This window comes from Dreissena polymorpha, chromosome 4 (genome assembly GCF_020536995.1).
Source record: "Dreissena polymorpha isolate Duluth1 chromosome 4, UMN_Dpol_1.0, whole genome shotgun sequence".
NCBI lineage: Eukaryota > Metazoa > Mollusca > Bivalvia > Myida > Dreissenidae > Dreissena > Dreissena polymorpha.
This window is the reverse complement of record NC_068358.1, coordinates 75,967,444-75,982,052: the sequence shown is the minus strand read 5'-3', so window position 1 is coordinate 75,982,052 and position 14,609 is coordinate 75,967,444. Positions and strand designations below refer to the sequence as shown.

General features: G+C 35.3%; 1 protein-coding gene across 3 annotated transcripts; it reads right to left on the bottom strand.

Moving 5' to 3' along the window:
* Positions 1–21: 21 nt before the first annotated feature.
* LOC127876873 (transcriptional repressor p66-beta-like) lies at positions 22–13,088 on the bottom strand. 3 transcript variants are annotated; one of them, XM_052422373.1, is made up of 6 exons: positions 12,964–13,049; positions 10,852–10,953; positions 9,490–9,560; positions 6,969–7,040; positions 4,564–4,629; positions 22–2,226 (listed from the first exon to the last, which is right to left on the bottom strand). In XM_052422373.1, the coding sequence occupies exons 4-6, from the start codon at positions 7,028–7,030 to the stop codon at positions 246–248; spliced, it is 2,109 nt and encodes a 702-aa protein (XP_052278333.1). In that variant the 5' UTR covers positions 7,031–7,040; positions 9,490–9,560; positions 10,852–10,953; positions 12,964–13,049; the 3' UTR covers positions 22–245. The 3 variants fall into 3 exon arrangements, with proteins under 3 accessions (XP_052278333.1, XP_052278331.1, XP_052278332.1); XM_052422371.1 differs by having other exon boundaries at positions 10,852–11,038; positions 12,964–13,020; XM_052422372.1 differs by lacking the exons at positions 9,490–9,560; positions 10,852–10,953 and having other exon boundaries at positions 12,964–13,088.
* Between the last annotated feature and the right edge of the window lie 1,521 nt (positions 13,089–14,609).

Below are 14,609 nucleotides of genomic sequence, written 5' to 3'. Positions count from 1 at the left end.
TGATACAAAAGGAAAAACGTGTCTTTGTCATGATTATCTTTTAGTACATGTATCTACAAAAAAACAAATAACTGTTAACTTCACTACAGTACAATAAGCATTATTGGTCAGAAAATCGAAAAAAAGAAATGACATGTATTCTTTCCAAAGTTACTTTCACACAACAATGACTTCAAGTCACACAATATCTATAAAACTGATTACCCAGTATTAACAGTACAGCAATCATATCATCATAAGTTAGCTCAAGAGTTCCACGGAAGTCCTCCCTTGGGGATCATATCTAGCAGATATTGTCGTTGAAGATCTGACGCCCGGGCAAACGGCAACTGATATGGAAATGGTCCTCTAGGATTGAACTGCAGACCTAAAGGCTGCCCCATACGCAGAGCCGCTGCCTGGTGGGCTTGCACCAAGTTCTGATGTTGCTGTCTCAAAGATTCCATTGACTCTTTGTAAGCCTGTGCCTGGGCAGCAGCATTCTGGACGGCCGCTGCGTTCCTTGCTGAAGCATCTCTTGCTGAAGCGTCCCTCGCATCCCTTTCCCTGGTCTCAGCTTTCTCCTTTAAGGATGAGCTGGAAGATGAGGAAGACAGGGTCACAGCGGATGCAGTGGCTTTCAGTTCTTGCGACTGCATTCTCTCAATCTCCTGCTCTTGCTGCAGGGCCTTCACGAAGGCGTTCTTCAGACGGTTCGTGTGCTCTTGCTTCAGGGCTTTTTTCTGGTTGGAGGTGACGCACTGCTCACAGATGACATTCTTTGAGCCAGGCTTTTCCCTCTTCCAGACAGGAGTGAAATCAGTGCCACACTGAACGCATGTGAATGGATTACACACCATCTTTTCATCTGGGCTCTTCTTCCCTTTGGATATCAGATTGGTGTCAATGATAAAGTTGACAGCCTCTTCCAGACCAAGAAGATATATGAAGTCAGGACTGGCTAGACTAGGTATGAAGTTCATCTCCGGTGGGGGAGGCTTCGGTGGTGGGATCTGCAGTAGGGTCTTCTCGAGTTGTTTTCTTAGTGCCAACTTGGCAGCAGCTTGTCTCTTTTCTGGAGTTTCCTCTGCTGCTCTTTGTTGCACCTGCTGCAGCTGTCGCAAGGCATCAGCCTGAGCTTGTGTGCCCCTAAATCCAGCCAGGTTTGCTTGTTGCTGTTGTTGCTGTTGGTTGGTAGGTACAGCCTGTCTCTGCCTGATCTGATGCTCTTGCAGAAGCTTCATTTGTTTTTCCAATTGGCGCTGGTCTACCTTGGGTGCCATGACTAGCGGTGGGGGACCCTGGCTCTTATTAAGGGCATTCCCCATGGCTCGTTGGGGCTGCTGTGGTGCCTGAATGTTAGCTGGCTTCATTGGGACTGGTGGCTGATTTCCACGAACTAATGGTGGTGGCTGGGCAGAATTATTTGTAGGAGTTTTTCTTTGCAAATTGTCATTCACTTGCGGTGCAATTTGACTGAATCTTAATTTCTTCAACAAAACCAGTTTTGCTTCTTCATTACGAAGTTCAGCCTGGAGCCTCTTGATCATCCTCTGTTTTAGTTTCAACTCCTGAAGTGACAATTCTCTATCTCCAGTAAATCTCTTCGGATCTTCATCTTCATCTGAGAGCATAATAATGTCTTGCCCATTTGAAGTTGGAGTTTTTCTGGTCAAATCCATCGGAGCATCTACTTCCATGTTTTCTTTTTCACTTTCTTGTGAACTACTCATGTCATTATCTGATTTAACAGTTCCATTTTCTTCAATATTTTCTTTTACATCATCATCCTTTGTATTCGACTGATCATCCTGCATACATTCATCTTTCTTCTCTTTAACCTCATTTATGTCAGTAAGTGAAGCATCTATATCCTTAACCTTATCAGACATAAACATATTCATATTATTACAGGTATTTTCTGGTTGCATCTCCATTTCTTCTGCATTTTTCACATTAAGACTCAAATCTTCAGCTTTTTTAATTTCCTTATCACTTGCCTCGAGATCTTGCTCTGGTCTTACTTTAACATCAGCATCCACCTTGTAATCAATATTTTTTTCCTCAGACTTGGCTATTAGTTCAGTTTTTATAGAATTGGTCAATTCCTGTGGCTCATAGTCACTGATAGATTTCTGTGTTCTGTGCTCTTCCTGAGCAGCTTCAGGTTTGGTCACACTTTCACTGTTTGGAGAATGTTGCTTTTCTTCAATAACCTCTTCTTTCTCGTCAGCTTCTGATTTAGACCTGAAATGCAACATTTATTTTGTAGTTAAAACAGTTGTTTACTGGTGTAGTTTAAGAGCTGTTGGCAGACAGCATGCTCAATTTATCTTGAACAATTTAGGGCATTTTCTTCATAAAAAACTTATTTTATTTTTGAAAGGATATCATTTTTATGATATTCAATGGACCTTGAAATAATCAAGAGTTAAAGGTTTTTATTTTAAAACTTCATGACCTTTTGTTTAGATTTTTTATTTTTGTGTAATTACTGTTGATTTTATCTAGGTTTATTACTCTCTGTGACACAGACTTAATTTGGTCTGAGACAAACTTAGAACAATTAAAGTTTGTTTGTTTTCAAACATATTTTTAATGTAATCCTTTATTGTTCAAATTTTGACCATAGGAGCATTATTTTAGCGGAGAACCACAATATGATAGCACACATCGAATATTAAACCCCTCACCCTTGTTGTTTCAGATAATACAATTGTTAAAGTTGTTAACTATATAAGTCTATAAAAATCATGTGACCCCCTTGGGCATGATCAGTTTTGATCCCAGGGTCATGCTTTGAACAAACTTAGAAGATGAAAACAATTGGTTACCAATTGTATACAATGTTACACACCAAATATAAACTCCTAACCATTGAGAAGATTTTTCACAACATCGATAATTACAAAACAAGCTTTTACCCTAGGGGTATGATTTGAACAAATTTTGCAGCTTACAAAAACATGCCAAATATCAAACCTTTCTGTCTGAGGTTTCAGTGAAGAAGATTTTTTAAGTTTTTACACATTAAATGTAAGGAAAACAAATAACCCTTAAGGCAGGGCAAATTTGACCCCAGAGGCATGATTTGAAGAAACTTGGTAGAGGACCACCATACTATGTTAAACACCTGACATAAAAGGTTTCAGCGGTGAATATTTACAAAGTTTTAGTTATATAACAAATTTAAAGCTATATCAAAGAAACTTATTTATGGACCCAAAGACAATGTTACACGCCAAATATTAAAGCCCTGACCATCATTTCTTTTTTTAAATATCTTTTTTAAAAGTGACCTGTGTATGCATTGGACCACAACAATTTGAACAACTTTGAAAGTAGTTCGCACAAGGATAATTTCAGCAAAGTTTCCTTAAAATCATCCTGTGTTAAGGAAAAAAAAGTCCTTCAAAAAGTTATGTACACACCTCAAGCATTGATTGACAACAGACAACATGGTATCATAAAAGCTCAAACTGAGCACACAGTGTTCAGGTGAGCTAAAAGACAATTAAAACAAATGAATCAAATTGGCATTTGGTAGATTATTGATTTCTATTCAATTGTGGCCATACAAACAAGAAACCGTCGGAGACGGGGATGCTCCCCAAAGTTTTTTTTTGTCACAATATTGCACTATATATTCAGATAAAAGGAAACGTCTAGTAGTTGGGGGGACAAGAATTGCACTATATGTACAGTTTATAGAAAATTTCAAAGGGCCATAACTCTGTGAAAATCATCTGACCAGAACCGGCTGATAATATGCACATCTCCTCTTGGTAGTGAAGCTTCCCATAATGTTTCATTGAATTCTGGTCATTAGTTGCTAAGAAATAGCCTGGACAAGAATTGCACTATATGTACAGTTAATGGAAAATTTCAAAGGGCCATAACTCTGTGAAAAATCATCCGACCAGAACCGGCTGATAATATGCACATCTCCTCTTGGTAGTGAAGCTTCCCATAATGTTTCATTGAATTCCGGTCATTAGTTGCTGAGAAATAGCCCAGACAAGAATTGCACTATATGTACAGTTAATGGAAAATTTCAAAGGGCCAAAACTCTGTGAAAATCATCCAACCAGAACCGGCTGATAATATGCACATCTCCTCTTGGTAGTGAAGCTTCCCATAAAGTTTCATTGATTTCCGGTCATTAGTTGCTGAGAAATAGCCCGGACAAAAATTGTGCACGGACTGACAGACACACACATGGACAGACGAAGCAGCGATTATATGCTCCCCCCAAAAAATTTTTTTGGGGGAGCATAAAAAATTATTTCACTTATAACTGGGTCACTCCTGAAAAAATTATATCCTCTGATCACTTGTGAATTGAGATTGATAATCTACTCATAAATGTGCTCTATTTACCTGTTATTGAAGCAATTTTGAGGATTTTTAAAAAACTATAAATCATTAATGTATTAATGTGCAATACAATTCGATTCAGTTGATTTGTTCAATAACTTAAAACACAAGTTCAATAAATACTTCAAGCAAACAATCTGCGTAAAAGGCTTTCTTTTATCACAGAAACTTATTCTTTTCTGAAAAGGAAAACAATTTTCAGCTTACCTTTTCTCTGGTGGGGCTTCTATGTCTTCTTCCACATCACACAGTGGTCTTTTTACTCCGGTCTCACTGAAAATAATAAAGCCTGCCCATGTTGGGAAAAATTACAATGTGAAATAATGAAACTTGGAGAATAATTGTGGGCAATTTTACAATTGAGAAAAAGGTCCTTTTAAGCAAAAAAGCAACATTGAAAATGCAGGTGTTTAAAAAAAACAAACAGATTTGCAAGATTATTTATAAGTACACTTTCAAAAGATTAATGTTTATGCACATTAAAAATCTCTAAAAATATACACTAACATTTATTGGCTTTGAATAATATATTGAATGTGATGCTAATCTTAAAATCTCACAATGAATGACATAGTAATGGCCCAGACAAGCTCATTTATGGCCATTTTTGACCTTTGAACTCAGTGTGGCCTTGACCTTGAAGATATCGACGTAATTCTTTCGTGCGACACACCAGCCATTGATGGTGAACAAATGTGCCAAATGATTTTAAAATCTCACAATGAACAACATAGTTATGGCCTGGACAAGCTCATTTATTGCCATTTTTGTCCTTTGATCTTAAAGTGTGACCTTGACCTTGGAGATTATATATCAACGTAATTCTTTTGCGCGACAAACCCTTCAATGATGTTGAACAAATGATTTTAAAATCTCACAATGAACGACATAGTTATTGCCCGGACAAGCTCATTTATGGCCATTTTTGATCTTTAAACTCAAAGTATGACCTTGACCTTGGAGATATCAACGTAATTCTTTCGCGCGACACACCGTTCAATGATGGTGAACAAATTTGCCAAATGATTTTAAAATCTCACAATAAATGATAAGTTATGGGCAGGACAAACTTTCGGTTTAAAACAAACTAAGTGACCACGTGACCTAGTTTTTTACCCAGCCTGACCCATATTCAAACTTGACCTATTCATCATCTAGATACAACTTGTGACCAAGTTTGATGAAGATCTGATTAAATTTCGGGACAGACCTACAGACAGACCGACCGACAAAGTGACTCCTATATAGCCCCCATTTCCAAAGTATGAATCAAATGTGATAATAAATAAAGAAGTTATGACATTTTAAGCAAAATGTTCAATTATCTAAGTATAAAAAGGGCCATAATTATTATAAATATATAAATATTTGAGGTGGTACGCAAACTTTAACATAGATTTATCAATAATATGCATATTTTAAGTATAAAAGGGGCCATAATTCTGTCAAAATGCTTGATACAGTTGTCTGCTCTTGTTAATAGATTGGGGTCATGTTGGTAGAGAAGTATGCAAAATATAAAAGCAATATGTCAAAGGACATAGGAAATATTTGGGGTAGTACGCAACTTTAACATTTGCACGCTAACGGGAACGCCGACGCCCGGGTTAGTAGGATAGCTCCACTATATATTTCATATATAATAGTCGAGCTAAAAATTAACCTACACGTCGGCCAGGACAACTGAACAAAGTCAAGATCATTTTTTCTCACATCAATTGGCAACTATATATATTTTGTACAATTACTGATTTAACTGAAGTTAATGCAGGGCTCAACATAAACAGTTGTCCTATTGCCCCTGGCAAGTAATTTTATAATCTAGTTGTCCGCCCAGGCAAGTGCAAAAAAGAACAAAGAGCATTAAATTTACAGTTAATGTGATATTTCATGTTTGGGCAAGTGGCTTTACGTTCAGGGCAAGTAGATTTTCTAAGTACTTGCCCAGCAGGGCAAGTTGGCTTTTAGGTTAATGTTGAGCCCTGTAATGGCGTATTTATTTGCATTTAAATATCAGGACAATTGACATTTTGGTCAGGATTGGTGAACATTTATGGCACCAGTCTAACTGGACATGCGGATTAAAAAGTGTATGTCGAGCCATGCTAAGATGTTAGTAAGGGTACTGATATTGTCAGCTGAGAGCTAAGCAGGGGAGTTAATATTTGTATGCCTCTTAACTCAGTAGACATTTCCAAAAATTGCATTAAACTTTATAAAACATGTAGTTGCACATATCGAGGGCTTAGCATTCAACTGTTGTATCTGACTCGTATTTCTGTATAAAAATTTAAAAAAAGTTATTTATATACAAATAAAGCTTGTTAAAACTTATGAAGGTATGACTTATGAAGGTATATATTGTTTTTTATGTAATAACATACTTTTTAAAGTGATAATAAAATCAATGACACTAATGTAGTATTAGGTTTCTGTAAATGATTGTTCTTATTAATAAGGTTGGAATTACCAACAGTTTTCATGCGGCAAAAAAGTGGCGACAACTTTTTTGGGGCCAGTGAAACCCCTGTAAAATACAGTAGGTTTGCTCTCAATCCTCCATTTTTTTTAACAGACAACCAATAATAATAAAGGAGTAACAACTTAATTACCTTGTTAGGTACGATTCTGGATTATCCTTTACATTTGTTTCACTTCCCTCCGGGGCATCCATTGTTATAATGCTGAAAAAAAAAAGAGAAAACCAACCATATTATTTAACTTACCACATAGAAACACATTTACTTAATATGAATGTCACTGTCTATAAATAATGAAAATACAGTGTGTACTTAAACAAGTGGTGGTGGTGGCGGTGGTGGTGGTGTAACCTTAATTCTTGCCGATGTTTATTGATAGTGGTGGTGGTGCAACCTCAATTTCATTTTTGCCCAATGTTTATTGATACAATGCATTACAAAAATGCAGTTAGCCTTACATTTGGTAAAATTTAAATAAATAAAATAAAGGGAGGCAAATGCTGTAACAAAAAGAACATGCATAAACGGTAGTTGTTTCCCTTGTTTGAACCATGCTAAATCCTTAAAATGCCTATTTCCAGTAACTGTGACCTTCACCTGTGACCTTGACCAAGTGACCTCAAAATCAATAGGGGTCATCTGCGAGTCATGGTCAATGTTCCTATGAAGTTTCATGATCCTAGGCCTAAGCGTTCTTGAGTTATCATCTAACAACCACCTGGTGGACGGACGGACAGACCGACCGACAGACATGAGCAAAGCAATATACCCCCTCTTCTTCGAAGGGGAGCATAAAAATAAATGTACTTTTCCAGAATCATAACTGACATACATTTTTTTCACAAAACTTCTCAAATTAATACTTAAATTGATTAACAACTATTTGGTATGAATTAATTGTATTATTTCTAAATACAGCATAGCTTGTGATGCCTCTGAAGTTCATTTAGGAGAACAGCATGTTTGTAACCAGCATACTTTACATTAAAATATTGTTCACTTTCTCATTTTGTTATTTTATAAACACGATTTTTGTTAATATCAGGCATGGAATTTTCTATCATACAAACTGATGCCACTTTATCATGAATATAATTATCATTTGTCAATAGGTTCTTTCAAGGTACATGCAATCTGTATTTTCATTGTATTAACAGATTTCATTAAGAAATCTTAGGCTATGGGTGTTTCCAAGAAATGCGCGCGAGTTAGGGTAGACATAAAGTAATGTCAGCCATTTAAAGAACATCGGATGATGTATGATATATATTATCACATTCACTTGCAGATTCAAAACCTTATTTGAAAGACATTTACATTTCTTGCAATTTTAATTCCAAAGGCAGAGCTTCTACAAATTTGTAAGACCGCAAGATAATTTGATATAATTGTAAACCCCAATGACTTGCTTAAAAATAAACATGAACAGTCACAGAAACTCTTCACAGGTGACTGCATGGTAACCCCTCCCGTTATTCCCTTCTTCCAAAGTCCGTATTTTTTACAAAAACTCATTTATATGAACAATTAAACCATGCCTGTTGCCAACAAATATCACAAGAGGTAAGGTTTCTGCATGTTAAAACCAAGCAACATTTTACTACTGAAAACAGTCTCATATAATGGGACAGAAAGGCGATATACTGGAGTTAAGAACATACACCAGTTAATGAAGGAGATAACATGGTATGCATTGAAATATTTGTCTATTATATGATATCTATTAAAAAGAATCGTCTCTGATGTGGTCACCAAAGATCTGCAGTGCGGGAAGTGGATTTCCAATAACATTTTCTGGTTGAGATAATTATTTTTTTTCAGTTATTTCCTTCACAACTCTTTTCAAACAAAGATGAATAATGTAATATTTTTTCTTTTTTTTTTTTAACTCCCATATTTCAAACTCTACTAAGCAAATCTTAAATTTTAACCCTTCACCACTAAGATACTTATATGACACCATTAAATTTAACAGCAAGTAAAAAGAAAACAGAACGAAAACTTACATCAATTACAGCAATTAAGATTGAATGAAAGTGCATCATATATTGACATCCACACCCCACCTAACCCACATAATATAAAGTTGTTTTTCCTTTACTAAACACTATAATTATAAACCTTGTAAACATTTTTCCAATGAAAACAAAACATTGGATAAATTGGATTTTAAAAAGTGTGTGACGAAATAAAATAAGTTTTCGGGATTTTAAATTGGAACATTGCTCACCAGGAATTGTTTGTTAATGCATTTACTTGAAAGTTAGGTTACAATGATTTTTTCCATGCTCTTTAAACAAAGTTAAGTTAACTAACTGGAGGATATATTTTCACCCAAGTCGCCTGCTCGGGCAGTCCCTGTTACATACCGGTATTCAGTTCATTTCCTTATCTATTTCTACGAGTTCAACCTAAGAAAATTATTTAATATTCTAAACGCATTCATCCTCAATCTATAGTATATTTAAGCATTTATAACAACAACTACATTTCACAATTTAGACATAAGGATGCATTTTTTCCCAAACCAAAGGGCCTTGCTCCATTCCCAAAATGGTGACAAAAACAACATTTAAAGACAAAGATACAAGAACAGACAACAAAATCATATATTTCAAATTTTTATTTTAGTTCAATAATTAACGATTCATACTTCAGTATATCAACTGTTGGGGTAGGTAAGGGCCAGGCCAACACTGGATCTTTGGCTCCATCGGGAAAATGCTGAAGATAGAATTAGAATGCACTCATTAACTATATTAAACATGCCTAATGCTCTTCTGAAATACGACACCAATGAAAATACTGAATTTGGCAACTCTTTTTTGTATACCTATTAACCCTTTACCACTCCGATATGTATTTTGATGCAATTGTTGTCCCTTGGAAAGTTAAATTTAATTAAAGGCCTTTCTTACTAGAATCAAGTTTTAAAGGGTTCATTTCAAACCCTTAGATACTGGTGAGCAACACACAGAATAAAACCTGAACAGACTGCGAGTTACTCACAGGCGATTCTGGTTTTATGCTGTCTGCACATAGCTTTCTCAATTTGCTTCTGGATGGGAAAGGGTTAACAAACGTGAAACAATATTGTAAACACTCTGACTTTAGTTTCATTATTGGTGAAGATGTTTTGGTATACTTTATAACATAGAACAATATTGAATGTTAAAGATGTTAACATTTACATTCATAAATGCATTCAGCCTCATCATAATCACATTGTACCATGTATGATAATATGCCATTTTAATTTAAAGATAAACAAGATGCGTTTGTGAAACACAATGTCCCCCTATATGATGTTTGACCTTGAAGGATGACCTTGACCTTGTGAAGGATGACCTTGACCTTGACCTTTCACCACTCAAAATGTGCAGCTCCATGAGATACACATGCATGCCAAATATCAAGTTGCTATCTTCAATATTGCAAAAGAATTCATAAAATAAGCGATTTGGGCCACATATATTTGACCTCTGACCTTGAAGGATGACCTTGACCTTTCACCACTCAAAATGTGCAGCTCCATGAGATGCACATGCATGCCAAATATCAAGTTGCTATCTTCAATATTGCAAAAGTATTTATAAAATAAGCTATTTGGGCCACATATATTTGACCTCTGACCTTGAAGGATGATCTTGACCTTGACATTTCACCACTCAAAATGTGCAGCTCCATGAGATACACATGCATGCCAAATATCAAGTTGCTATCTTCAATATTGCAAAAGTATTCATAAAATGAGCGATTTTGGCCACATATATTTGACCTCTGACCTTGAAGGATGACCTTGACCTTTCACCACTCAAAATGTGCAGCTTCATAAGATTCATATGCATGCCAAATATGAAGTTGCTATCTTCAATATAGCAAAAGTTATTGCAAAATGTTAAAGTTGGCGCAAAAAGACCAACAGACAGACAGGGCAAAAACAATATGTCCCCCACTACTATAGTGGGGGACATAAAAAGACTGCACAAAGGTATTTTAACAAAATATTACTTACTTTAGAGCAAACATAGTGGTGTTTTCCAATTTTTTCAGCTGATAAACTTGAGTGGGCACATTGCTGTATCCAGTATAAACATCTTCTTAAGTCAACACTTGGCTTTGGAAATGGATAAAACGTAACATTGCTCATGTGTGGCTTGTGGTAGTAGCGGCTATCACTGTTACATGTGCCCCAGCTGCATCTTTTTGTTGGCATAATGAGTTTTAAGCACAAAACAACAGCGCAGATGCTATTATTTCACCTGTTTAAATATTCATAACAGGTTTATTTGTACACACAGTGTGCAATCAAATATTTAAAAAAAAAATATGGAGGAGTTCCAAATAACTACTTTTGCCATTTATGATGGGACCTTTTTACAGATTTTGGCATGTTTTTCAATTGGTCATCAAATCCTTTAATTTGATAAATGTAAACATTTTTACATTATAGCTCCAGTATTACACAAGAATAAAATCAACGAAAGAAAAACGTAATTGAGAACTGGGCTAGAACCAGAAGTGTGACATACTTTATACTTAGGGGTGTCAATTGTCCCAAATTTTAATCCGGAAAATTAGGCCGGGTGTCTGGGAACACAGGTCCCCAACATAGATAAAGGGCATTGCCCCCCCCCCCCCCTTGAGCGCTCTTTAATTGTACTATTTTATTGTATTTCTAATTGCAATATCTGGTGAACACTTTGCGAAATATTTTTAATCAGACTGTCCGCATCACCGCATGTGTATTCGTCATTATAGTATAGGTTTGTTTATAATGGACCTAAAAAATAAATTAAATCAGTAAAAAATGCTTTTTAGGACAATCCGAAAAAAATGTACATGTTTTGCACATGAAATAAAATGTGCATATTGTTTGAATGCCAAAAAACTAAAACTATTTACCTAGCAAATAATTAATCAAGATATAATTTGGTCAACATATTGCTTTAAAACATGCTATTGAACTGCTTAACTTTGCTAATAGATTACTTAGAATATTTCCTGATGGCGGACATGTGCAACATTTCGTTGAATTGTAAGAATTTCGGAAAGTAGCGACAATATTCTGTCAATTATCGCCATGTCATCTGCTTGCCAATCAGAAATTAATAAATAAAATACCGGGCAAAATCAGTACCGAGCGCAAAGACGATGAAGCTTTAACAAATATATCAATTTCGTTCTCAATTGATCGCGCTTTTAAACAAATTTTTCCCTACCCCTCCACCCTCTTCAAAAAAATATCTTATTGCATTTTCATTGATCCCAAAATTGACCCTGGTCCGCTGAAATCTGGATTTCCGGAATTATCTGGAAAATTAACACCCCTGTATACTATATAAAAGTTATCCTTGTAATGTCACAAATATAAAGGTAACAACAAAACTCTCCAAACAATTCAATCGTTTTGGCAACAGTGAACTTTTGCATTTGTAACACTTTATATTATATATTTTAATCATCAAAAGATCGTATAATGGATATTTAAGAGCATGGTAAATGTTCAGTATTACTGTTTCTTAGCAAATACAACAACAATTTACAAGTCTGATTTCTCAATTTTTTCGATTAACCAATACATGAAAAGGTCCCCTTAAAGGAACAAACAGAACACCACATTTCTGCAAGGACTTCCAATAACAAGTTTAAGGATTTTAATTCCTTTTTATCTGAAGACTTTTTATGTTAAACTGTATCATCAATGGAAATTGTTTTAACAATACAGTTTCTGATTGATTCAGCAATTCAAAATAACATGGTGCGAATTAGTTTCTGTACGAAACCGACCGCAATCTACGGTCTCCTGAAACGTGTTTTGTTGTAAAAATATTGCATTTCTACATAAAAACTCAGTTGGCAAATAATAAATAAACACTTTTAAGGCTTCTGCCCACACAAAACTTCTTTTAATTTAACGACTGAAATAAAAACCGGTGGGCATTCATTTCAAGTTTCAACTTAAACGATTTATCATTCAATGATTCATCATTCATGTTTTTTTTATTCAACTTCAAAATTTAATGACATTGAGCATGCATTTGATATTTCTTCTATCATCTTTTTCACTACATGCCTAGTTCACATTCATTAATGACGATCGATGTTTAGTTATCAAATTATTTACCAAATATGATCGATTTAATCTTTTTTACAAGATTGTTGCTTTGTTTACTTCTCGGAATAATGGCTGCCAATCTATGGGGTTTACGTTTGACGCACCAAAGCCAATAATTGGTCACGTGACAAAAAGATGCTATCACATACCTCACATCGGCAAAAATCCGTCACGACGACCGTTTACATTATGTCATTGTCTTGTCCTGGACATTACTGATCAAATTTAAAGTGTGTGTGTATGTTTGTTATTTTTCATCAGCTAAACAAAGTTATTTGCATTAATATACCTAATGCTTACTGTTACAGTAATTTATATATGATAGATGACATAATAGTTAATAGAGGAAAATATTCACATTGAACAGAGATGAAATTACTGTACATGAGGCCACGGGGCCTACTAGTCAAATATATATAAGACATTGAACACGAAGTGAGTCATATCCGCATTGGAACCACGCACACATTTTCAATAAAAGAAGGAGCTTAATATTTGCCAACGGCTATTTAAAGATGTTTTGTAAGGACGTACACATTATATTAAAAACATTACTATCATCACATACTACGGGTACAAGCAATACAAACGTCGTTATTGGCTGGCGAGATCTCTCAAAGCTCGTAAGTTAAATCCTATATAAAAAATGTCACTGGAAAACCGGGCTTAATGTGCATGAAGTATTGTCCAATAGTGCAGTCTTCAATTTTATTTGGAGCACGAGCATTATACATAATTATGCATTTTAGAGACCACGTGGCTATTTGCAACGTATAGGAAGTGTGACATAAATAGCAATTAACAAAGTTTGTACATTAACAAGAATTCAAGTAATGTCCAAGGTGTATTAATCAATGTATTAATTTTATGTTATATATGACAAAATAAACATATCACATAATCAAATTCAGGGCTTAAAATCACGTACAAAAGTATAAACTTTAAGTTCATAAAAATTATTGAACAACAATCGGATTGTGAGAGGGCTTCGGGTCTCGCTGCAGACAACGATTCACACAAAAGCTTAAGTTACCGTATTTTCTGTTTACCATAGCTTCGCGAATCTTTGCAACATCTTTAACACAAGTACAAGACATGTCACAGGATGTGGCATACTAGCATATATACTTGTAGAAAGTAGGGTAGGAATTTCAATAGTCTTTTCTCGGTGAGTAATATTCGGAATTTATATATCTGCCTAGGCATTAATAGTTACAAGTGAGAAATAAAATGTCATGAACTAAACCTTTAATTGTGCCACTGTCCTTTCGTCGAGGAGCGTATGTGGTGAAAATGAAACACCACCAGGGAATATATACTTATTTATCAAAGGCATTACAATACTTCAAATATATATAAATGTTTCAGAACGGAAACAAAAGCCGGACGGACGGACAGGCCCATCCATCCACCCAAACGGACGGACGGTGTGACCACTATTAAAACTTTTGATTGCGAGAAAAGGCAATCAACATACGTGTAATATACCGGTATGCGTGTATGCTGATACCACATACTAGTATTCCACACGTGTTAATTCAACCGAAAGAAAACTCGAAATAAACATCCCCACAACGAACACACGAGCCGAAAAAACAATTCTGTTTGATAGGATTCCTGGGAAGTTGTTTGTTGCTTTTATTTCTAAGTACAGT

Bases quoted from the DNA above. Each gene is read 5' to 3' on its own strand.
- LOC127876873 (XM_052422371.1), bottom strand. From the start codon at position 10,986: ATGAGCAATGTTACGTTTTATCCATTTCCAAAGCCAAGTGTTGACTTA. The intron at 9,561-10,851 runs GTAAGTAATATT...TTCTATCTTCAG, and splicing joins ACCACTATGTTTGCTCTAAA to CATTTTCCCGATGGAGCCAA. The intron at 4,630-6,968 runs GTAATTAAGTTG...TATTATTTTCAG, and splicing joins CCAGAATCGTACCTAACAAG to TGAGACCGGAGTAAAAAGAC.